A 25960-nucleotide genomic window follows, 5' to 3' on the forward strand; every position below is an offset into this window, starting at 1 on the left:
AGAAAGCTCCCACGTGTGCAGAATTCTTCATCAACCAAAACTGACAGCTTTGTGGCTGTTTCTCACTGCACTATGTTTGCTGCAGACTAGAAAGAGCCACATTATGTCTCTGCTCTTAAGTTTAGCATTCTCCATGTTTGAAACGGCAGACACTGCATCTACAAGAAGACAGGGTTGCGTTGTTCTGATACAGCCTTAATATCTGATTCCAACCAGAAATATCCTCACTGTTAATGCAACATTATGTTTGTCTTGCTCTGATTCTAGGATGAAATTCTGAACCCATGTTACAGTAAAGGTAATGATATAACACACTGCCATGGTGCTTTGAACATGAACATGAGGAAAACTGCACTTCAGTGAAATGAATCCCATAAGGGAAAAATCCGTACTGGAGAAACAGTACAGTTTTGCCAGTATAGCTGTAACTGAGCACAGGGCTTCTGCCAGCAAAGCCTTGAGTTAAAGATCAAGACTTTTCAAGCCCAACCGACAGAACCATGTGGCAGAAGTCTGGGGAATGCTTTCTGTAAATACTGAATTTCAGAATCAAAAAGGAAAAAAGGTGACTTTGAAAGGAAAGATGTATTTACCAATGTCATAACCTTAATAGGAGTTATAAAGGAAAAAAGTGCACAGACAAGTTATTTGTTCAAATTTTGCTATGGGTTGCTCAACAGGTACTTGAAATGGCTCATGTTTCTTTATTTCAGCAAAGGAGAAAAAGATCTTTGCTTTTTTTTTTTCAGTGGCACTACTGGTGTTACAGTCAATTTCATATTAAAATACGCTATGAGTGCCTGTTTCTGAAGGATAAGAAGGAAGATAAAAGGGTTGGCAGACCAGCCAGCATTCTGTAACATAAAACTCAAACAGCACGCAATGATGCACAAAGATGGTTTCCAAGAGGAAGCCAGAAGTACTGATGCAAATTTTATTTAATCTATAGTAATTTATGGTACTTCTTTAAACAAGTAAGTTAATTCCCAGAGTACTGCAATGGGAATACTATTTGCTTGTTGTTGCAGAAAGGAGTGAAATAATGGTTAAAATGTCAAGCCGTTCAGGGTCAGAGCAGAAGGACATCAAAGAGAAAGTCAAAGCTTTGGATTCACAGGTGTGGAATTGAAAGAGGAGGGAATGTAGAAGAAGAGGAAACACAGACAGCCCTAAAGTGCAATGCTAATGATAAGAAGTAACATCAACTGCTGCTAGTGGGGAATTTCCACCCAGCAAAGCTGGCTATGGATATAGGAAGGCTTTAAACTGCACACTAATACAATGAGATAGAAAATATAGGAGATCTAATACAACCTAACCACATAACCTCCACAGCCATTCACTTGGAAGAAAAATACTTTGTCCGGGTTTCCTGAAAACAGTTAAGTGACCCATAGCTTGTTCCTCTCCCCCTCCCACCCCTACATTACTCGTAGCCACAAACCAGCTTAGCAGACTCCCTTCACATGATTAATCTCTTTGGCATCAAAATACCTAGTTCACTAGAGTATTCTGATGAGTGGGAAGAATTAACCCTCTATACAGTGCAGCGAAGAGCAAACAACATTGTACTATGTACAAGTGAAGACCCAGCAGAATAAAATGTAGTGTTATGGTAGAATATTACATAAACTTCCCAAGTAAAATTATTGTTCCAGATATCAGTTGGACATACAAAGGGCTGATGTATAAGAACTATGGCTGTAGTAACAATAAGGTAGAGTAACAACGAGTAACAACTGAGCAGATATAGGTGCAAAAAGTGTCAAAACCAGAAAAGTGTCCCAAACTTGCAGGATTCTCTTCACAGTGTTTGATTCAGTGGATACTTCCTAAAGAATTCTTATTTTGAAAATACTGAGAGATGCAACTATCAGAAGTTGGGCTTTTTATTAACCAACCTAAAGAAAACAGAGTTGTAATCAAGTGAAAGTGAAAGCTAATGAGCCTGTAAGAGAATTTGTTATTTGCCACTGTCTGAAGATGACACAAATCTCAGGCAAAAACTTGCATAAAGCACAATGAGAGTTTTGCCTTGCAAGGGGTCCTGCATGGAGGCTTCACGACATTTCTTCTTCATGAAGTAAGCTTAATTTAGATGAATGATCTAACAAAGAACAGCTCACTGACAAGAACGAATAATGGGTGGAAGCAGATAAAGGTGTGAGATGGGACAAAAGTGTAAAGAAAACTGGGGGGGGAGCCCTGCAGAATTATATAGAAACACACAGCAAAAATAACTAATAATCTCTGAGAATGTTGCTGAAAATAATTTGAATGCAAAAAGGGAAGACAAAATGTAGGGATACATACAGTAAGGTTACAAAAACATGTAATTTTCCTATGGTAAATTTACCACTGAACATCCTGGTCTAACAATAGTACTGTGGTTTATGGTAAATTTACCACAGGAAGACTACATTTTTGGTGACCTCAGCTCAAAGCTTTCAATATAAGAATAAGGGCATTGTAAGCATTTTACGAGAATTTTGTGTGCAACTTAAAAAAGCCAAGATGAATGTAAAGATAAGAAGGCATTCCTAAGAGAGAGCTGAAAATCCCAGAGCAGTTGGCTAGATATATCTTTCAGCATAAGGTTCAAAATACCAACCATATGAAGTTTAATAAAGGCAAGTGCCAGATTTTACACCTATGGCACGGCGACCTTGGATATACATACAGGCTGTGGAAGAGAGGCTGCAGATAGGGACCTGGGGTTCTGGTCGATGGCAAGCTGAATGTGAGCCAACAGTGTGCCCTGGCAGCCAAGAGGGCCAGCCGAGTTCTGGGGTGCATCAAGCGCTGCATTGCAGCCAGTCGAGGGAGGGGGATGTTCCTGCTCTGCTCTGTGCTGTTCCGGCCTCACCTTGAGTACTGCGTGCAGTTTTGGACACCACAGTATATTAAGGATACAAAGCTACTAGAGAGTGTCCAGAGGAGGGCCACAAAGTTGGTGAAGGATTTAGAGGAGCAACTGTATGAGGAGCGGCTAAAGTCACTTGGCTTGTTCAGCCCAGAGGAAAGGGGACTGAGGCCAGACCTCATCACGGTCTGCAGCTTCCTCACAAGGGGAGGAGGAGGGGCAGGCGCTGATCTCTTCTCTCTGGGGACCAATGACAGGACCCGAGGGGATGGCAGGAAGATGTGCCAGGGGAGGTTTAGGTTGGGAATCGGGAAAAGGTTCATCACCCAGAGGGTGGTGGAGCACTGGAACACGCTCCCCAGGGAGGCAGTCATGGCACCAAGCCTGATGATATTCAAGAAGCACTTGGACAACACCCTCAGAGACATGGTGTGAATTTGGGGTTGTCCTGAGCAGGGACAGGAGTTGGACTTGATGATCCTTGTGGGTCCCTTCCAGCTCAGGATGTTCTATGATTCTATATTAGGAAATATCCTTTGATTACTTAGAAAATGTAATTAACCATTGATTGAGTTGCTAACATAGGGCAGAAATTTCATAGCCGTCATCAAAGCAATTATTGCTTCCTCAGATAAGAAGCTATAGGATGCTGTATGTTTGAATGTCAATTAATCATTTTAATACCACAGAAATACTGGAATACTGGAAAAGCGCCAACAAGATAAAGTTCATCACATGGCACAGAAACCTTGTTAAGCAGGTGGTGAAGGGAGTGATCATAAAATGTCCAGATCTCTGTCCCTTTCTGGTTTGAGCAGTACATATAACTTTAATCACAATGAATGACACCAATAGCACAACTTGTATAACCACAACCTGCTATAATGGACTCAAATTCAGTCCAAAGATAGGATGTCCCAGTGGGGAAGAATAAGGAGAATCAAAATCAAACCAGGGAGTTATATCACATTTCCTGTATTTTCTATCAGCCACATTCAGGACAGTTCAAATAACCTTTGGAGGTGGACATCTCACAGACAGTCCAACCAAGGATTTATCAAATAATATTTTTATTTGTTCCATAATGAGGTGACTAAATACAGAACACTTATATAACCCACAGCTAAAGCCAAATTAAAGGGACAGCAACCACTTCATGGGTCAGGACCAAATGAATGAAAAAAAATTTTGATAAATTGTAGGAATGAACTGAAATTAATAAAATATCACTGTCTACAGAACTGTGAAAAATTACAGCTCTTTGCACGAAAGGAAGAGTAGTAGACAGACTAGTAGAATACAAAGCGAGTAGGATCTTAAATTATGGTGTTGATACAAAACAAACAAACATTCTGGGACATATTAACAGAAGCGTGATACATGTGGGCTACAGGAAGTAGCAATGTTATTTTCAATGTCAGGAGAGAAGCCTCAGCTGGATAATTATGTCGTTTGGGGTGCCATGGTTGAAGAAAGCTGTAGACAAACTGGAAAGAGGCCAAATGCAAGCACCAAGTATGATAAGTGGGTTGAAAAACTTGACCCATGAGGAGAGGTTGAAATGGTTTGTTTAGTCTAGAAAATGGAAGATTGGTGGGAGACAGAACAGTCTGTAAATGTATAAAATGCCAGTGGAAGAACAGTGGGAAATTTCTTATGCAAATTCTAAGAGTTGTGCAAGAACATTGAGGGACTGAAACTGTAGATGCAGGATGTGAAATTTGGACTTAGCATGACAGTAAAAAATTAGAGAATAGTATGTCACAAGAACATGAATACAGAAATAGTAAGATACTGCATGTTAGTATTTTTTTGTATCACAGCTGACTTGGAGAAGGATGGTAATAGGTAGATGTTTATTGTGGTAGTACTAGAAGTATATAACAGGCTTCTAGAATCAGTTAGCTATGAACATGACTAAAGATTTCTCTGATGCTAGTCACCCAAAAATGTAACTAAGAATTATGTTAGTATGGAGGACATTGACGTTTCCCATTGGAACTGGAGAATGAAACCAACATTTTTTATAGGACCCCATTATTCCTGAACATGGAGATCAACTCTCTTTTTTCATTAGATATTCAGACAAATGTAATTAATAACAATTTTAACACGGTTAATGAGGATGTTACTAGCATCCTTATAGGCAAGCTAAGGACGTGGGTGGGATGAATGGACAGCAAGGTGGACAGAGAACTGGCTCAACAACAGAACTCAGAGGGTCTTGCTCAACAGAGCAGAATCTGGATGGAGGCCTGTCACTAGGGGTGTTCCCCAGGGGTCTGTGCTGGGTCCAGTCCTGTTCAACATATTCATCAATGACCTGGACGATAAGATAGAGTGTAACCTCAGCAAGTTCGCTGGTGATGCCAAGCTGTGAGCAGTGGCTGATACACCAGAAGGCTGTGCTGCCATCCAGCGAGACCTGGACAGGCTGGAGACCTGGGCCAAGGGGAACCTCACAAATTCAACAAGAGCAAGTGCAAGGTCCTGCACCTGGGGACGAACAACCCCATCTACCGGTACAGGTTGGGAGTTGACCTGCTGGAAAGCGGCTCTGTTGAGAAGGACCTGGGAGTGCTGGTGGACAACAAGCTGACCATGAGCCAGCACTGTGTCCTTGTGGCCAAGAAGGACAACAGTATCCTGGGCTGCATAAAAAGGAAGGTGGCCAGCAGGTTGAGGGAGGTTATCCTCCCCCTCTACTCTGCCCTAATGAGACCACATTTGGAGTGCTGTGTCCAGTTTTGGGCCCCCAGTTTAAGAAGGACAGGGAACTGCTGGAGTAAGACCAGCGGAGAGCTACGAAGATGATCAGGGGACTGGAGCATCTGCCTTATGAGGAAAGGCTGAGAGACTTGGGTTTGTTCAGCCGGGAGAAGAGAAGACGGAGGTGGGATCTCATCAATACCTATAAATATCTAAAGGGTGGGTGTCAGGATGATGGGGCCAGACTCTTTCCAATAGTGCCCAATGACAGGACAAGGGGCAATGGGCACAAGCTGGAACACAGGAAGTTCCAGCTAAACATGAGAAAAATCTTCTTTGCTGTGAGGGTGCCAGAGCAGTGGCACAGGCTGCCCAGGGAGGCTGTGGAGTCTCCTTCCCTGGAGACATTCAAAACCCGCCCGGATGCGTTCCTGTGCCCCCTGCTCTAGGTGTTCCTGCTCAGTCAGAGGGGTTGGATAAGATGATCTCCAGAGGTCCCTTCCAACCCCTACCATTCTGTGATTATGTGATTCTGTGATGTTATAAAACAGCTGGTCATAGAAAATAAGCTTGGATGGCATGATCCTAAGTAGGTTTTAAATTAAACAGGTGAGTAAACAAAGTACATACAAAACAAAATTCCTGATTTCAGAAGGGCACATTTTGGTAAATTAAGGGAATTCCCAGCTGGGCCAAGAAGCTCTGAGACCAGTACGTTCCAGGGACCTGGAATGTATCCTGTCAATGGTGCAAACATAGTAGGAATTTGTATCCCAAGAGCAGAGAGGAAAAGTTTGTAGAAGATGCTTGAGATATAAAAGATGACTATCCATCTTTAAAAGATGTATTTAGAATAAGCAGACATATCACAAAATAATAGGCAAAAGTACAGAGAAGCAAAAGAAGTTGTATCTCAGCATCAGGAATTGAAGAGTAATAATTAAATGTTGAATAGATGCTGGAAGGAAATTACTTTCAGGGATAAGGCTTGAAATCAATCTTGCTTAATATTTTTATAATAACTTGGCACAAAATACAGGGGCATTCTGATGAAATCTGCCAATAATAAAAAATGGAAGACATTAACAGAAAAGAATGGGGTTATCATACAGGGGAAGCTGGATCACCTTCAAGTCTAAAGTAATACAAATGGGACAACATTGAATAGGAAAAAGCATTTAAGTCATGCACTTGGGTGCTAATAACAGAAGGTCCTCCCAGAAACTAGAAACTCTATGATTGGAAACAGCTATGGAAGAGAAGTACCAAGGTGTAAAGGGTTATTCCAAAATGACTAGGGGCTTCTAACGGGACACAGCTGTGAATAAGGCAAATGCTGTTCTGTGACATGACATTTCTAACATAAATAGGGAAGAGCTAGTGTCATTGTACAAAGACCCGGCAAAATGTCTGTGTATGACTAGGTACAATTTTAATCACCCCTCTCCAAGGATACACAACTAAAACACAAAAGGAGAAGGGTTAGTAGGTTTATGAGAGAAAGAGAAAGCATATTTTACAACGAAAACTTAAAAGACCTTGATTGACCGGAGCGGCAAGAGAACAGCTCAGAAGGGATATGATGATTGTCTATAAATACATCTGAAGAACAAATACCAGTTAGAGGAAAGAAGTATTTAATCTAAATAATAATGCTGGCACAGAAAGGGACATAAATCACCCAAGGGTATGCATAGAAATTAGAGATACTCATCGTTAAAGCAAACAAGTTCTTGAACTGCCTTCCTTTGGGAGTAATGAGGACAAAAATATTAATTGCTTTTAATGGACACAGTAAGTTTGTGGAAGGGATGACGTAACATAGCTGCAAGTGATTGCAGGGATCAAATTTGATGATCTAGAAGGACCTTGTGTTTCTATGTTGTTATAAAAAACCCCACCAATTCTTTTTCTCTGTTTCCACCAAGTTAGGGTATAAAATATTCCGTTCCATTTGTAGGTTAGAGAACAATGTCAGGTTAGAGAACAATGTCAACTTTCTGTTAAGACACTGAAGCACTGGAGCAAACTAGCTAAGACAGCTTGCAAGAACCACTTGAGCAAATATTTGACATGGCTTTTCTAGGTGTACTTGGACAGGCTTACAGAAGTGGATTGGTCTTCTGAGGTCCTTTCCAACGCTGATTTTCTGTGAGAAAATATAGGCTCATATCTTTCTGGACTCTGGATCAGCAAAACAGCAAAAACCCCAAATTACTTCTGAGAAAGCTGCTGAGTAATTTACACTCTGTAACTTCTGGAGATATTTGCAGTGTACATTATTTATTATTTTTCCAGTGTTCAGAGTGTTCTAGGAAATTCATAAAGCAAACCCAGTTCCCAGCAGGAGATTGGAAGCTTTTGGCTTTCATACCTGGGGAATCTGGTATACACAAAACAAAATACCATTATTGTATTTAGTTTTCTCTAGCTGAGAAAATGCAGTTTGGTGTGAACTTCATTCTAAAATGCTTTTCTTCTCTGAACCTCCTCCCAGAGTGGCAACAGGATTCTGTGTTCCATCATTCTGGACCACTACCAGGGACCATCAATAATAAACTATGATGATGAGAATGGCAAAACATGTATGCACATTGCTGCTGCTGCAGGCTACAGTGATATTATCAGTGATCTGGCTAAAGTCCCAGAGTGCAACCTGCAGGCCCTTGATGTGGATGACAGGTAACCATGGAAACTCTGAAACTAAAATTGCTGCTTCCTTTCTATGAACCTGAGACTAGCTCTGTTTATTCTATAATCGTGTTTCCTGTTTCATAGGCCATGACCTAATTAATGAACTGCACTTGGAGAGAACTGTGCTTGCTCAGAAACACTGCAAAGCAGTCCAGCTCACATGTATCATATCTACTATAATAACTGACTAGTAGGAATGTTATTTAACTTTGTGTTTCTGGTAGGAAATGATAAGATGATATGTGAAAAGACTTCGTCACCACTTGACTTAACTTCATTCAATCAAAAGTGAACATTCTTTTCAAAACAATAGAACAGGATCCTACAACTTGAAGCTGGGATCCTGCTGCTATTTGTATTTAAGAAATGGCAGTGTTCCCTTGTTGCATTTAAGATGCTAACACAGTATTCCTATAGAACCAGGGGACCTTCACTTTCTATTCCAACAAGGAATCTGATTTGTTCCAGGATGAAATCCCTGTATCATAAATGCAGAAGGGTTGTCGTCTTTTATTTTTCACCCCACACCTACCTCCCTTGGAACTTTGCTCACAAATTAATGCATACACAACCAACTGACTGTTTGTATTGATTACCCTGCTTAGTGGAGCAAAAGCCAAGGTTTTCTTGGCTTAGGCCTTCAGGTACTTAAAATAATAGCAGTCTTCATGGAAAAGTGCAATAAAATGGAACAGAAATAAAACCAACAGGGTTCTGGAGAAGTTTTTAAACATCAGTAAAATGTAGTTGAGAAGGCTGTGTTTCTGTGGAAAGAAGGGCAAAGGGAGGAGTTTAACTACACTCAAGAGCTCAGTAAGACACAACTTCCTATTACACATTCTCAGATATTTCCATAGAAGGTATTATACTTGAAGAGAGGAAAAGATAAGATGTTCACTACAAACACACAGCTAATTTCCATTCTATTGTGTTTCTGACTGTAACCACGTGAAATCACTGGGATTGCAAAGAAACAGGCAGAGGAAAGTCAGTTTTATTTTTCATTCTTGCACAGTTTTCTTATGGTGTTTTTTGTGCTTTCAGATTTTTCACAAGAGCAAAGTATTACAATTGGAAAGTGGACAAAAGTTTCCATAGACAAGATACAAATCTTCTGCTAAGCAGAAAATCTGTTTGATTCTCCTACACAGATTCAAGACAATTATATCTGCTCCTGTCTGTGCCCCTCAAAGAACACAGAAACTGGCAAAGGGGCAATGAAAGTCTGGTAGATATGTCCAGTCCTTCTCATTCATCTGGGGGAGGGTTCTTCTCCTATTACCTTTATGGAAAGCCCTGAGCCAACCATTGCTAATTGTGTTTGGTGTAAAGATGAGAAGAACTTGTCCGATGCAGTGGTCACTACAAAGATTTTTTTCAAATTCTGCTCTGAAATCTTCAGGCGCTCTTCCCACTCTGTAATTCTGGCAGTGGAAGAGACGCTATTATATAACATGTTTAGGCATTCTGCAGCCCCATATCTACTTCCTCTACAGCTAAATAGGTGCACATAGATAGATGCCAGCCTGCGGCCTTATTACCACCACTGGCAGCTACAGCAGTGTGGGGTAGGCTGCTGGAGAATTCCTTAAAACGGATGTAGTGAATCTGGATGAGTAGCATAGGAGCACACCTCGTGTCATTAATGTTTCGATAGTAAATTTATTCATCTATATTAATGATATTCCCCCTTTTCCGTAGGACACCTTTGCACTGGGCTGCAGCAGCAGGGAAGGCTGACTGTGTGCAAACACTGCTAGAGTTGGGGATAGACAGCAGCCCTCGAGACATCAATGAAAACACTCCTCTGACATATGCAATGTACTGTGGGCACACAGCATGCATCACGCTGCTGTCTCAGGAAAGCAGGTAAAGCAAAAGTTCACATCTTACTCACATGTTGTCACTGACTAGAAAATTTTTTTTTTTTTTGCTTTTTGTATGCTACTGAAGGGTTTGAGCCCTGGGTGATGTCTCCTCGATTCATATGCAATACCCAGTTCAGGTTTTCCACCAAAATAGAAGCACTAGAATTAGTCAGCCGACAGAGGGATAGACTGAACACAAAAGCAGCTTTGCCAGATAGGTAATTAATTTCAAGTTTTCACCCTCAGTGTAAAGGTTTGGGAGTGTTTTCCTAGCCTTCTTTAGTTCTCTACCATGATTGTCTCTTTTTATTCTGAGTGTTTCCTGTTAAAAAGTATAATTCTTTTACCATTGCTTATGATCTTCCTCTCTCTTTGTATTTCTCATGTTTCAGCAGCTGTCATTTAATTAATTTCAGTTCTTCAACTTTGGTAAACAAGCATGCACTTACAAAGACATTTATCATCACATTTCTTTGTGCTTTGCCCTCCTTTCCAGTCAGCACTTAGTATTATTTCCTGTGTTACAAACTGTGAGATATGGGTGACATTACCTCTCCTCCTCCTCCTCCTCCTGTGCTCTGCCTGTCGGAATAGGTCTGAAATGATGATTAGTCAAAATCTCATCTAAAAATGTCTACAGCAACACCACTGTAGGTAATTATCTTGATAGATCTTATGAAACTGTGCCGGGCCACTTTAGTATAGCAAGGCAAGGCAAGGCAAGACAAGGGGAAGGAGGGGGGGAGGTGAACAGGGAAAGAAGAAAGGGAAAGGGAAAGAAGAAAGGGGAAGAAGAAAGGGAAAAGGAAAGGGAAAGGGAAAGGGAAAGGGAAAGGGAAAGGGAAGGAGTGGTGAACTAGTGCCTTTGTTACAGTGTTAGCAACAACTGTGCTATTGGAAATATCATTTTCCAAATATGACATAATACAAAGACCACTTGGTTTTAAAGATCCAGGCATTTTCTTCTTGTTATTATTAGATCTTGGCTCACTATTAAGGGTAATGGTTCTGCAGCTGGTAGATGCTGAAGCCAGAAAAGTTTGTTTGGTTTTTTCCTGATAGCTACACTGAGCCTACATTAAGATGAATATAAGGCAATGAACCCTGTAAGAAAGAGTGGAGCAATGCGGTATGATTTTCAGTATTTGTTGATTACAAATTTGGAGTCCTAAGTTTCTGCCCCACTGAACCACCCCTGCAAATGTATCTGAACAGTATATACCCCATTCCATGGCCTAACACAGGCAGTATTTTTTTTCATTATTTGGCAATAATGACATCACATTTTGGTTTGTACTTCCAGTAGATCTGAGCCAGTTCATCAGTTTCCTTCCCAGAACAACAGACCCCTAAAGAAAGAAGGACGATTCAGTATGCTGAACCACATCTTCTCTTGCAAAAAGAAGAGAGATGATCAGAAAACCAGACAGAAGGAGAGAAGCAGAGACCAATATCCTAGAGAAGAGACCTCAGAAGTAGATGACATCATCACCACTTTTGATTGCATTATGGACACAAACTGCAAAGACATTCCAGATGAGTGTATGACCACTGCTGACTTTAAAAGAAGGAGCACAGACACAAAGTACCTCATACCAGAAAAGAAGCCACCAGAGTGTCAGGGACTTCTGCCCATCAGAACACAGAGCCTTCCCCCAATCACTGTGGGCAATTCCTTCCTAACTGCTTCCCAGAGCACAACATCAAGCTTCTCGTCCAGCACCAGCACCCACCATTTTGCATACAAGTCTCAAAAGAGTAGGAGTGAACACAACTTGCTGGACCACAGAAGAAAGTGTCAGGCTTTGTTGGATCATCCGTGGAACACAGACTCTAACCAACTACTCTCCTACAAAGTCTGTACTAGGACTCCTTCAGACAAACTGATAAATGGCTTAAACTCTGATAGATCTCACCATGTGCTTTTGTGCCCTCCCCGCCTTCCCTCACTTCCCAGTTCTCCATCAGGTAATTTCTTTCCTCTCTATCTTCCAAATCCTATAATCTCTACTGATGTGGCAAGCTGAGTCAGAAAAAAAGGTAAGTATGACCCATGCCATTTCTATTTCTTTACTATCTTTTTCAGTTTCTTCTCCCTGCATGTAGTAGCGATCACAGATAGCATATAGACAGGACACCAGCTGACAGCTGAAGCAAGCTGCTTAGGTGTGGGAAATAAGAGATTTATGTAGGTCTGATGAGAAAGCAAAAATTCAGGTAGTTAGGAAGCACATAAGGTACCTGAGCAAGGTAAGTGCCTCCAGATTATACATGTGCTTTGTGTGAATTTCGCATTAACACCCACTGCCACGTCTGCTGCCTTGTGTCCACATTTAGTCCTGGAAGTAGATGTGCAGTCCACGTGTGCCATGCCAGATGCCTCTGCACCACACGCTACTTTATCCTTACAAACATATTCTGTCTCCAGGCTGTGGCGTCACCCCTTCTCACTCCCCCACCCTGAGTGTTAGCTATTTGGTCTAATGTGCTGTTCTTATGGTTTCCCCAAAGCTGAATTCAGGTTGCTAAATTTACAGAGACAGAGTAAACGCTTTTATGTTGTGGTTTGGAAACTGTAATGCAACAGTAATGAAGCAGAGCATCAGAATTCTGAAGTAAACTCAAAACCAGGGTTTGGCAGGATTTGGGATCTAGTACTTTGTTTGACTCACATCCATGTTTAAATCAATCTAGCTGGCCGGCCCATGTGCTCGAGTTTACTTCAACATATTGGTGTCTCCAGCTTCATCTCCTTTGGGATTAGTCCCATGCCAAAATTGAACACATCTGGCATGCCTTCCAATCACTGTAATATCCAACTAAAAATGAAGCAAGCAAAAGCAATCCCCAAACTTACCAGCACACCATTACAAGGAGTAAATGTTACACAATAAATTAATCTACCCTCATCAAGACATGAGCCATTATCCTCCAGTGGAAAGAGGAGTGAATGGAAATCCTGTCTGAGAAGAACCCTCAGTTATGTCAGGTCACTATCTGAGCTTGCATGATAGTGCAAACTGTACTGACTCCTAAGTGAAGGGACCTATAAAACAGCAAATCTTTGTTCACATCTCTAATAATAAGAATAGAGATGGCAATTTCAGAATGACAGATCATCCTACATTGCGCAAATAAAGGCTGGAAATAGTTTTTCAGGGTGAAAAGGAGCTATTCAAAAAGTTCCACTTCCTGAACAGCAGGCCACGTCCTGAAAGCTTGACAGACCTGGTCTCTATGTGTCACTTCTTTTTTACTGTGCACTCTTCAGCTATTCACTCAACCATATAAACCCCGAACTCCACATGGCTAGCAAGGATTGCTCTGGCATGACTCTTTCTACACTGAACTCTGCAAGGTTCAGCTCACACGTGGAAGACAATAAAACATGCAGAGCTTCTTTACATCCTAAATACAATAGGGTACGGTCAGGCTGAGATATTTGAGATCATTCATGTTGACAGTAGGATGAGCAATGTACTGAAATGACATAAACCAAACCTGAGGACAACTATGGGAAAATATTTCTTGGTGGAATTATCTAGACTACGAATACATTTGATGTGGAAGTAACTACCATGTTACTTAAAATGTGATTATAGATTTTTCTTAAGACTGTAGAATACTGTATGGTTAAATCCTTGTTTGCTCTGGACAAAGAACATCCTATGGCAAAAATCTGCAACCAGCTGAATCAGGGTGGACCCTGTGCATCCACTCAGGGCTCCCCATGATCTGCACAGGGACTCAGTATAGGACCAGCAGTCTACATGCATGAATGAGGGGAAAATCATACTAATTATGGGAAATCTTCTAATTGTTACAATGGGAGCTGCCTTCGTATGTCCAAAGGAAGAGTAAGTAATTTCATCTCTGACAGTTTGTTACCTCCCTCAAAGAAAACAAAACCTGAGTCTGCTTTAAGCCTAGGTCTCTGTGTACCAGCTCCCTTTAAAAAACTTTCCAAAAATAAAAAGGTTCCTGTAGTTGGCAAAAAGAACTTCCACTGAAGCATGTGAATTAAAAGCTTGTAAGGAGGCAGAGAGTGTCTGACAGGAATACATTGCACAACTCAGATACTGCCTAACATTTCTTCAGGATAAAAAGATCTGCTTATCCCTCTTCACATCTATGTGTGTGCCTCCGTAATTAAAGCCACCTGATTTGCTGTGAATTAGAACTTCATTTACCATATGAGCTCCAGGGCTTCCAGGTCTCCAGTTCACTGTGCCTGCAGGACTTACAGGGACCAGAGGCAGAGTAAGCCTGGCTCCTGCCCAGCCGGCAGTGCTGTGCAGGCAGCTCTCTCTGAGGAAAGATATTTCCTCATTGCTTTTTTTTCTGCAGGAGGCCTAGCTGAGGGAAAAAAACCAACATCTGGTCTTTGAAGGACACTGAAGTGTTAATACTACATTTCTCAAGTCATGACTCTTGGGGCTACATGTAATTTCCTAATCACTGAATATCCAGGGCAGGATATCAATAATCTAGGTGAAGTCAATTTGAAAATTATTTTCTCAGCTGACACACAGCGTTGATTGCCTTGTGTGACCATGCCCTTTACTAAAGTCAGAATGAATTTTTGTGCTTACTGCTACTAAGGCAGCTGGAACATAGATGGGGATTTTTCGAGGTTTTTTTGTTCTGGTTTTTGTGCTCCTGGAAATGAATGATGAGTCAATTTACTAGCTGAGCCTTAGCACTTACACAAAGGGGAGAGGTTGCTGTGGGTAGCAATGACACTTACCTTACTATCATGCCACTGGTTTCTCTCAGAATAACTACTTTGTCTTGCCCTCCGCTCTCTGGGGAGAGCAAAGATAGACTATACCAAAAACTACTGTCAATATTGCAAGAGTGTTTGCCAGCCACAGTGCTGAGCTGGCTTCCACAATCTGAAGCATTTTGTATTTATGAGCTTTGCAATCATCTTTTTGCAAAATGGACTACCATCTGCTTCCCACAGGGAAAATGGTCTAAGTAGAGAAATCGCAAGCAACATGGGTAAAAGGAAGCCTGTCTCAAATGTAAGGCAGCTCTTGGCACCTTCTAACCAGCTACAGCCTCCTTCTATCACCCACTCATCTTTTAGATTACTAACCTTCCAGGTCTAAGGCCATACTTTATTAACGTTTTATTACAGCAGCCCAGTACCTTATATTTGCTTGAACAAATAATGTAAAAAATAGGCTATTATTTTGCTTATGTTGGCATAAGCAGTATGGTATAGTCCAAAAGGAAGCACTTCTTGGACAGGAAAATGTAGAGCAAAGCTGATCAATGTGGCTGTTTCTTTCTCAGACTGAAGGACTGACTTACAGTGGGACATTCATCATAATATTTACAACTTTTCCACAAAACACATCACAATGTGGTTCACCTACCTAAATGCAAAGGAAAATGAAAGAACAACCTGTAAATAAAGTCAGTAAATGAAATGCAGAACAGTCCTGCATTTTATAATAATGAAACTGCCTCCTTTCCATTTCATTCAAAAATAAATGCCACCATAAATATGCCTTTGGGGATGACAATGATGATGTCTTAAAGAAAGAAAAAAAATTTTCTCTGATATTACATGGAGCAGATAGAAAGAGCAGAATAATACTCCTACTTGATACCAGAACTTTTAAACAAGGATTCCTTTCCAAGCATTTATATCAGTCTTGCAAATATGATTATGCTTTGTACTGTTGTTTTGCTGCCAGATATCCCCATCTATGAGATAAACACATCTCCTGATAGGAAAAACAACCTCCCATCATCAAAGCCATAATGGTACATACATAATAAGCCATTAGTTCTCAGTGTAAGAATCACTAAAACCAATATAACTCAAATTGCACTAATGGGAGCAGCAGACTTGATTCTCTGCTGTTTTACAATCAATACATTTACTTCTTTGTGCACAGTGGATGCAATGTCAATAGAAGAAATTTACCAACTTCTATACCCACTTTTTGATCACCCTGGAGAAGTGATAAAGACTAAATAAAGACTAAAACATGGGAAAAGGAAACCGAAGTCTGTTTCCATTAGACACAGCTCATTCATTAGAGACTTCATGCTTTAGCCCAATATGCATCAGCTTTACCCACAGGATCCAGTAGATTGATGCAATGTCTATCAACTGCCATGGTCTCTGGACCAGAATCTTTCTCCATGTTGAGCTGAAGGCTGCACTATAATGTGGGGGTTTGTATGATAAACAACTCTTTGGCTCCTTTCACACAGAATCCGTTTAGTCAGTTACATAGTTCCAGCAGTCTTGATAACTGCACCTCTAGGAAACTGTTCTACAACTATTTTCCGATAGCTTTATCTTAAGCAGCCCAGCAATACATAGGTGTCTTCAAGTATCAGCTACAAAGCTACAAAGGCAATTTACATCATTCCATTACTTCCTATTGCTTAAGATGTCCTACTGCATCCAACCTGTGTCTCCCCTCGTCTCTGCATGCCGACAGAGCATATGCTTGCTCTGCAATGAGCTATGTTGCAACACCATGTGGGATGAGCAGCTGTTTGGTAAGACAACTCAAGACTACTTACAAGGCTCATCTCAGATCTGGGGATAACAAAAAAGAAAAATTTGAGGGACTCAAATGTCACACAATAAGTTCAACTCAGGAAAAGGATCTTGGGAAAATGTTGATTTGATGCTTGAGTTTCTACTTTTTTAATAATATTTGATGTGTCATTTATGTAGTGAAATACATATGCATATATTGAATGCATACGAATGTATATGAATGGATTACACCATCTCACATATTGCCTTTTTTATTAGAACTAGAAGAAAGTTCACTTTAATCTTAGCCAGTGAAATGCAACAGTTAGACAATTAATCTTTCATTTTCCAGGATATATTCTTCTTGGTAAAAATGAAATTGCCATTAACATAGTTTAATAAGAATCAGTATCAATTTATATCAGTTCTGCTACGTTTTCAAGTGCAGCAAAACCCTCTCAAAGCTCATCTTTACTGCTGACAGATGTCCACCAGTCTCATTTTCCAACCAGCAGTTGAACTTCATTTGTGTTCTAGTCCTAGAAAGGTTGAGACCCTATTAGAAAAGTTTGCAAACTAAAACTTCAGCACTGAAATCAAATCCATCTAGTTGAATATTTCTATAAATTTAGTGTCCATACGTTCTTATATGGACCTAGCTTCTGGACTGTGCCTGTTTTATGACCACTTACTGTATTGTATGAAAGGAAGTGATAAGAGTACATGTGAAGGTTATATTAAATCAGTCACTCCTTTTAATGAATGTAAAGAGAACAAAACAACAGCTTTTTTCAGTCGGTGGTTTCTTGTTATTCCATATTTCTGAAAATTACTAAGTTACCTTTTTTTCTAGAAGCCAGAGATCACAGTGCACCATATTATGTACAATTATTTTCATATGGTAACAGATTATCTTTTTCTTTCACAGGTAAAAATTTTCAACAGATGTCCATAGACCAACCCAAAACAAAAAATCTTACTCCTGTACGGAACAGCCTAGCTCCCATACCCAACCACTGTTCTCACAAAAGTAAGTACAGGCAAGCCTCAGTTACATTATCATACTGTACACCTCTGTCACTGGCATGTGAGGGCTTCAGAGAGGTTTCATGTTTGTTTTTCACAGCATTGTAGAATGGCTGAGGTTGGTAGCACTTTTGGAGATTGTCTAGTCCAACCTCCCTGCCCACAGAGATGGATGACAGTACCCAAATGACTGCATGGCAGAGAAAGGTTGGATATGGGAGATGAAAGCCAGGACAAGGAATGACTCTTCTGCAGACAGCATGAAAAGTATCATGACACTAATTTTTGTGTCCTTTTGCTAGCAAAAATTTGTGGGACGAGATTAGAACAAGATCATCAAGTTTCCAAAAACTTTGTCATTTTCTGATTGTTACATAGATGAAAAGATATTCTATCTGTCTCTGTCTTAAGTACAGCAGATAGACTAGCTTTCACATGAGGACTGGAATCATTCATTTCTCTCATTCTAACAGCGACTGGTTTGGGTAGCTTCTATAACACAGGAGCTAAAATAAAGGGATTGAGAGAGCAACAGCCTGTTTTTTTTTCCTCTGCACTTCCAGCCAGCTCCTCATTCCCAAGGCAGTAAGAAGCAAGGCCCCAAACAGCAGGAAAAGCCCCACCCTACTCCCACAGCCCCAGCACTGTGTCAAGACCTAGTGAGTGTCCCAGGCTGGATCCCGTCAGCAACTGGGATGCTCTTCACATACAAACTCTAGCCTTACTCCCAGCAGTGTCCTGCCCTCCCATTCTTGTGCTCCACTAAGTTCAAATCTCCCAATGTTATTTTGGATGAGGATTTGCAGTTTACTATTTGTCATTCTGCAGATCAACCAGGTCCCAAAGCATTCACATTTCAGAGCTAAATTTAAGATTCATTGCCTCTTATGATCTGAGCTTCAGAAGCAATTCTGCAGCTATAATAATATTACTAAAAACGAAACGGCAGAGGTAGCTTTATAGGGAACATCACATTGAGTAGGGGAAACACAGAACCCTGCACTGCTGCAGCACAGTAAATAAGAGAAGAAGAAAAGTGGAGATATGTGGAATATTGAGGTGGTATTCTCTGTCTGCTCAGAGGAAAGAAAATAATCTAACTGCTTTCAAAACCCAAGCTCCAAGTCTTCTATTTTTAAGCTTTCTACTTACGTTCTCCATGTCTTCTAGTTAAAACATAGCTAGTTGTAAGCAAAATCCTAAAAAAAAAAATTATTTCATAATCACTAGTGTTCTTGCAGTAATTCATACAAACAGCCAGGATTTTAGTTTTAGTCTCATGCCAAAACCTGTGTTTTACAAGTAAGATACAAGAATCATAGCTAATAATCATGGTTTAATTAACTAACACAGCACATTTATCCAGGTGTGATTACTGCTTGAACTCTGGTTCAAGCCAATAACAGAAAAGCAAAGTTATTTGCAAAATAGATGACATTTCTTCTTTGTTAACACAAATGAGACATTTGATCCTGGAGCTTTCCTAATAACTGTTTCAGAGCCAAGATTTTACCCATCCTCCATCCAGCTCTAAAAATATTACTGTTCTGGACACAGCCTTTATCCAGGCAAATGTCTCCAGCAACGAAGTTTGAGTATAGACATTTGTGTTCCTCTAATGTTTTTGTTACACAAGATGTGTGTTAAAAACATGCACCAAAGACACTGAAAGGGAAAAAAAAAAAAAAAAAAGGCAACCAGGGAGCTAGAACAATAAAATAAGCATAAATTAGAAAGAGAACTGAAACCACTCAGAGATTAACAGAAAGAAGAAACATCTCCCAAAAAAGGAAGGGCAATGAAAAAAAAGGAAGAGATGCTTTAATCTCTAAGCAAAACATTTAAAAATACAAGTTAAAGAGAGGATAATGTGAATGAAACTATAGCCTAGGAAAAAAGTATTTGCATGACTTCAAACCATGTTTCATAAACTCCCACCCTCCAGATGTTCCCAGGGCCAAAGAGGTCCCTCACACGGATTCTTGAGTAGCCTCAGCACAGCCTGGTATCTCATGTCATTCTGCATGCTGCTGCTCCACCACCAGTACACCCTTTCTATCTCATCATGTGACTCCCACAAGGACCCCTGGAAAACATGCTTACAACTATCACACCGCTCACACAATGCCAGAATAATTTTCCAAACAAATATGGGACTTCCAGAGAACTCTCTGCTGCTCTCATTTCTTCATGTGGCTTAGAAGGTCTGAAGCCATAGTAGGGTTATTATTTGTTGAAAAACAAACAAACAAACAAAAAGATCTATTTCTGTAGGTCATTTAACATTATTTTCTGGGGATCAGTGATTGGTTTTGCTGTTATTCATCATGAGTTGAAGTTTCTTCTTTCTCAAGTTAAGAGCAAAGGATTCCACAAAGCACCCTCCTCTCTGCAGAGGGGTAGCCACTGCTTGCAAAAGGAAGAGTCTAAGAGCCATCATCCCTTTTGCTGGAGTACATACTCCTTGGGCAATGCCTCCCTGACAGCCTTATTCTTGCCTCTGCAGTTTGTAATAGCAGCAACTGAAGAGTCACTGCTGAGTGGAAAAGGCTCCCTGAATTAGTAGCTCTTATGTATCACTAGGTCTTTGGTAGCTGTCTCTGCCCTCTGAACATGAATAATCACTGGTGCTTTTGCTGTATATAGCTTCTGGATGTACGGCAATCAGCCTTAAGGGTTCTGCCTGTCACAGACCCCAGTACAGGATTCAGGCCTATGTGTTTCAATATATACACTAACACCACTCATTATATGTATTATTTCAAAGCCATCCATGTCCCAGGCCTAAATTCTTATTGAATATCCTGAACTGAGTACAGTAGGTAGGACCAGGTGGAAAGTGTTTATATTTGGACGCTGTTTTTTACTTCTTTGAATGAGCATGGGTTTGTGATGACTACCTGGTCATGGGGGTGAAGTTAAACTACACTGGTTTTGCCCTACTTAAACCCATCATTAAGCACTTATCTAGTACATTAAGTGTTTGGGAGATATTCTACACAGCTGTAAACTTTGAATATATGAACATATGCCTATGCTCCAAAGAGGGAAATAAGTGAGCCTCTCAATATGCATTGGGTTTACACACCAAAGCAGTCTGTGATGTGCTTTTTATTCTACAGCCCTCAGGAAAATCCATCCACCATTCTACCTATGAGTTCCTCAAGCATGCTGAATGTTTAGTTTTGTCTGGGGATTTTTTTTAAGATCAAAATTGACTTGTAAGGTCTAGACTATCACAGGTACATTGACTGCAGTAGTTACTCCGTTTATACCGGTTGATTATGTGGTCTGTTATTTCTAATAAAAATCAATTAATTTATCAGTTTATCCTCTATGCAAATGGTCCAAATCTAGATTAACTTCAGATGTTTCTCTGGAATCACACAAGATTTTCATTGGGTTAAGAGAGAATAGTCTTCTTCATTCCCCATTTCTGTAGAATTTCCCTGAACCTGCACAAGGAAAATTTCTTTCAGAGATTATGAAAAGGGAATAATCAAAGGACCTGCCAGAAAAAAATGAAAACCTGAACACTCAGGTTTTCATTGCAGTTGACTAGGAAATGGAATAATAATGACAGCCTGAGATGGTCACCTTCTGAGCAGAGTGCTTTACAGCAGGATTTTTCCTGCATGTAAAGAACCAGGACACAAGCATCACACCAATCTGAGGGCAAGTGGTTAGCTCAAAGAATGGTTTTTAATACCTGACCACTAGGAAGCGTTTGTGGTTAGTTTCAAAGGATGAAGACAGCAAAGTAGACAGTGAATCCAAATAACCTTCTGGAGTCTGCCATGAGTAGTAAGATGAAACTCAAAATAGAACATCTCAGAGGAAAACATTAATAGCCTTTCACATATTCATAACAACAGATGCAGATGGAAGGAAATCACAGGTGGAATGAGAATGCAACTAAGGAAAAATTAATGTAAAAAACTGCAAGGAAGATTCTGTAGCTAAGACAGAAATGGTGTTAACTCCAGTAGGGAACACTTCATATGGTTAAACTGAAAAAACCAAACTGTTTGTGTACAAAGAGCTTGTGAATAAAATGGAGAATTGAATGAAAAGAAGCTAATGCAATTCACAATAAATTCCAAGGCAGAAAAAAGAGGTCTACAATTAAGGTTTTGGATTCTTCTTTTAAAAAATGAGGAAATTAGTGGCTTGCCTGAATGAAGGAGCTTGAGGATTTCAATTTGGAGAAGATCTAGAAGTACATTAACTTTAAAGCACAAACAGCATTACACTGCTGAGTGTGACATGTAGATTAAGGATGACCGAAATCCACGGTTCCTTACTTCTGACACACGAGATGTACAACTGTGGCTTTTGTGCTTCCGTGTGGGTTTTAGTGTGTTACAGAGTAATGGGCTACTTTTGTGACCTGTGACTTGCAGGGCACGTGTGGACCTACCTTCATGATTGACTGTGCCTAGAACAACCAGACACAGTGCCTCACATTCTTCCATTTCATCTTCCTAAGATTTTGAACAGAATTTACCTTGGGTAAAAGAGCATCCTCCCACAAAGGTTTTGTTAAAAATAATATATTCCCATGCAACATTTCTGTTGCAGTCAGACTGTGGTTTTTCATGAAAAAATGTCTTGTGGAAATCTCTCCAATCAAACCAAGTCTCCTTCAGACAAACTATAGATTCTCTGCTTATCAAAGGTAAACCTTTGAACTTATCAAGTCTTATTGATCACCAACACAAAGTAAATCGCTTAACCCTGGAGGTGTTTTCTGCAGTTGAAGATTAGCACTTCCAGGCTTTAGCAACTTTTTACTCATATCTTGATCACATTTTTCAAATGCAGGTTTGAGTACACACAACGTAAGACAAACAACAGTTGAAAGTAGCAAACTCATTTGTAAAATTGTCGTGCTTTTCACTTTCTGTGCACTCTTTCTCTTTTTTTTTTTTTTTTTCTCTAGTTCAGCTACCATGTCAGGGTGCTAAGAAGTTTAAATCCCTGCCTTTAAATTCCCTAAGGACTGGTGCAGTTATTCTCCCACCAGCCCCAACCTCCAGATGCCAGAAAAGGGGACATTCTCAGAGTCATTTGCTCTATTCTCTCTTGCCTGGTCTATCAGGAGAGCCTCTGAAACCAAGCCGTGTCCTACCTGCTATCCCAAGCCAGAAGGAATCTAACCATGCAGAAGAGCTTGAGAAACCTCTCACCAAACCAGATGCTGAAAATTAACTCATTACACTGGCCTCAGTCAGTTGAAATATATCTAAGAGCTTGTTACAAGATAACTGTACAGTAAAATCTCATTAATTTGCACTAATGATGTTCTTGTGGAGTGTAAATGAACAATAAACAAGAAAGGGTAGCACATCACAAAAGCTGCACTGTGTATTTATATAGGCATTTTCATTATAGTTTTCATTTATGGTGAAATTACTAAATCAATATTTAATGTGCTGTAAATCTGTTTGGTGAATGGAATCTTCATAACATGCAATTGTATTGCAGCAACGTGCTGTTAAGCCTTTCACAGAAAAAAGGAACAAAAAGTAAGGTTTTCTGCGCAATTTAAAAGTCAGAATTAGGGAAACTTAAATTGACAGGGATACTCTGCAGTTTGTAAATGCGAGGCTGTGTGCCATCAAAAATATCTTTTTAAGATTAAAACAAGAAGCTCAAAATAAAAGGCAGTTTTAGCAAATGAGGGATTTTGGCTTTTTGTTTTTCACATATTTTTTACATTGTAAGCTTGTGTGTTTTGCAAATTCAACAAACTGAAAAACCACAATGAAACACTAATCCCTGTGGGACAGACAGGACTATAGCATACCCTGTTCAAAACTGTTGATTGCACTGACAGATTTATGTCTCTCTCATTTAATTCTTCATATTCCTCAGTGACAAAAATGCAATTGTGTATTGTTATTTTCATACAACAAGGACTACACGGTCCTCAGTTATTAGGCATTATTTCACCGCTTTGATCACTGAACTAAAGAAGGAAATCTAACAACTGCTGTTCAGTCAAGAGGCTTGGCAAGTGCTATAAGCCTTTGACTAAACACATTACAAGACTGTCCTTTCTTAGAGGCTGACAAAGACACCAACCTCTTCTTGCTTCAGGATTCTTATCTAAATCTTGCTCCTATTATTCTGGAGGCTTCCCCACATCTGATTACAGAGGGGCTGCGGGCATTACTGTGGGCAGCACGATAGGGTAAGAGTCCCCTTTTGTCACCCCTTCTGTAACACCACGGCTAGTAAACCTGTCCTACGTTAGCACTACATCAGCAGCTCACTCAACCAGGACATGGCATTTGTGTTTATCTCTAGATAAATGTTTTATTAGCTGTACAAACATTTCTTTTGCCATGTCACAGTAAAAGACAAACCTGACAGGAAAGAGAAGATAATCATGTCCCAGTAGCTGCAGTTTCCAACTTGCGGTAATGACTGTAAATATTAGGATGGCTGGTGGCTGTCACAGAGAATCCCAGACAGCAAAAAGCAGAGCACAACAGCTGCTCTGATGCAACATAGGGAAGAGGGAACTTCTGCACACAAATAAAAGAATATTTTATTTTTAAACATCTACTACAACTGTCAGGATATAAAGTTCAAATTCAACAAGTGATGTAAACCTCTAGCTTCTTGCTGGAATCTGTGAGAGTAAAAAGCTCATATCCTTGGGCCTAACAGGCAACCTAGTCCCTGGGGCAAGGCAGAAAAAGTACTGCATGACAGAAGCACACTCTGTTAAAGGAAAAATCAATTCTGGCATGCTCTGTCTTTGCACCTGACCAGTCCTGCTCAGTCCAGCCTCACTGAAAAGTCCAGAGTCCCTTCTACAGTATAGCAGACTGGTATTTGCTCCACAGAGTCACTGACTGAGCTGCTCTGCTCTCCAGAGCCCCTAAGCTTCTCTGCCCCCGAAATCCACCAGTTGCAATGCCCAAATTCTCTGTGCTGACTCCAGCCCTTTTGCACCTCCCCCTGTGGTCTCACACAAGAGGCAAGTGGTTCATGTCAGTTCCTAGAAACATTCAAGCTTCAGTGCAGACCTTAAGCCACTATCAAACAGTACAAAGCAGATGGTTTTGGTGCAGACTGCACAGAGAGGAAGGAGAAACTAATTCATACAGCTCTGGCTGACAGGGAATAACCTATATTTTAACCCTAAGTTTCAGTGTAGACATTACAAGAATGAGGTTTGCTTTCACAGAGTGAGAGCCCAAAGTAACCACTCTGGCAGAAGTTAATTATCTTTAGTTTAACACATTGCTTTGGAATGGGTGCAGTGTATGGAAGGAAGACCAAATGGCACAGCAAGGAAATCCCAGTGAGGTCGAATGTTTCTAACTCCATCGCCACTCTGGTGCTTTTGAGTGGGTGAGAAAACTATCATTTTGCTATAAACTGGGATGCCTCAAAAAGGAAGGTCACATGCTGCAACTCCATTTTTTCCTGAGTAGAAGGGGATCCGCATAGCTATTATTGGCCTTAAGAGAGGGGGTGAATCTCTCTAATCTCTTGTGTCACCTTGCCTATCCAGGGCCTGGGAGAGTCCTGGGCTGCCTAATGGCAATCATATAAACATAGTGGTGGTGCCCATTTGTTTGCCAGCCGCGGTTCCAGGCTGGAGACAAAGATACAGGAGAAGTCTGTGCTGGCTCCCCACAGAGGCTTGAACAATTTTCAGATGTTTCCAGTATTACAGCAAGAGCGAAAGGCAGATACATTCCCCCCATGCCTTAGGCTAGACACTTCCATTCCCAGAAAGGAAGTAATCAGCTTTCTGCTTTTGCTATTCAGCAGTTAATGCAGCATGGGGGGACAAAGCTGAATAATGAACATTTTTTTGATCAAAGATAACACTCTTTCAAAAGATTCCTTCAAAAATGCAGAATTTCAGGTGCAGTCACTTGAAGCTAGAAACACGCATTAATGCATAATCAGTTTGCATGACAGGAGACATCTGCTAGCTGATTTTTCATATCACTTCCCCCTTTTTTCCTTATCATTTTCAAGGAAATAATGTTTTTTTTCCTGGGTCTACAATGCAGGAAATTGACTTTTTGGGGAAAGGAATGCAAATCTAATTGCCTCTTCAAAGGTAAGCATAAAGTACAGTTCTTACCTGAACAGAGACAGTCTTAAATGCGTGATAATCTGAACTAAGATCCAGGTCACTTTTCTAATGTGTTTCCTCTGTAGACTGTCAATAAAGAGGTAGTTCACAATTTACCAAATATAGATCTTTTAAAAATTAATGCTCACAGAAAGGACTAAAAAATATTCTCAGAAATGTTC

The 25960-nt window shown here is 40.4% G+C and overlaps 1 protein-coding gene across 1 annotated transcript in view; it reads left to right on the forward strand.

Annotated features, from left to right (window-relative positions):
• ANKRD55 (ankyrin repeat domain 55) overlaps nucleotides 1-24947 on the forward strand; it is a 49303-nt gene extending 24356 nt beyond the window's left edge. The window contains exons 7-11 of the mRNA XM_075079063.1: nucleotides 8070-8254; nucleotides 9968-10135; nucleotides 11438-12102; nucleotides 17574-17675; nucleotides 22614-24947. Coding sequence (XP_074935164.1) covers nucleotides 8070-8254; nucleotides 9968-10135; nucleotides 11438-12102; nucleotides 17574-17675; nucleotides 22614-22882 — 1389 coding nt within the window. The 3' untranslated portion in view covers nucleotides 22883-24947. The remainder of the gene's footprint in view (nucleotides 1-8069; nucleotides 8255-9967; nucleotides 10136-11437; nucleotides 12103-17573; nucleotides 17676-22613) is intronic.
• The last annotated feature ends 1013 nt before the right edge of the window (nucleotides 24948-25960 follow it).

Source organism: Phalacrocorax aristotelis, chromosome Z, assembly GCF_949628215.1.
Source record: "Phalacrocorax aristotelis chromosome Z, bGulAri2.1, whole genome shotgun sequence".
In the NCBI taxonomy this organism is placed as follows: Eukaryota; Metazoa; Chordata; class Aves; order Suliformes; family Phalacrocoracidae; genus Phalacrocorax; species Phalacrocorax aristotelis.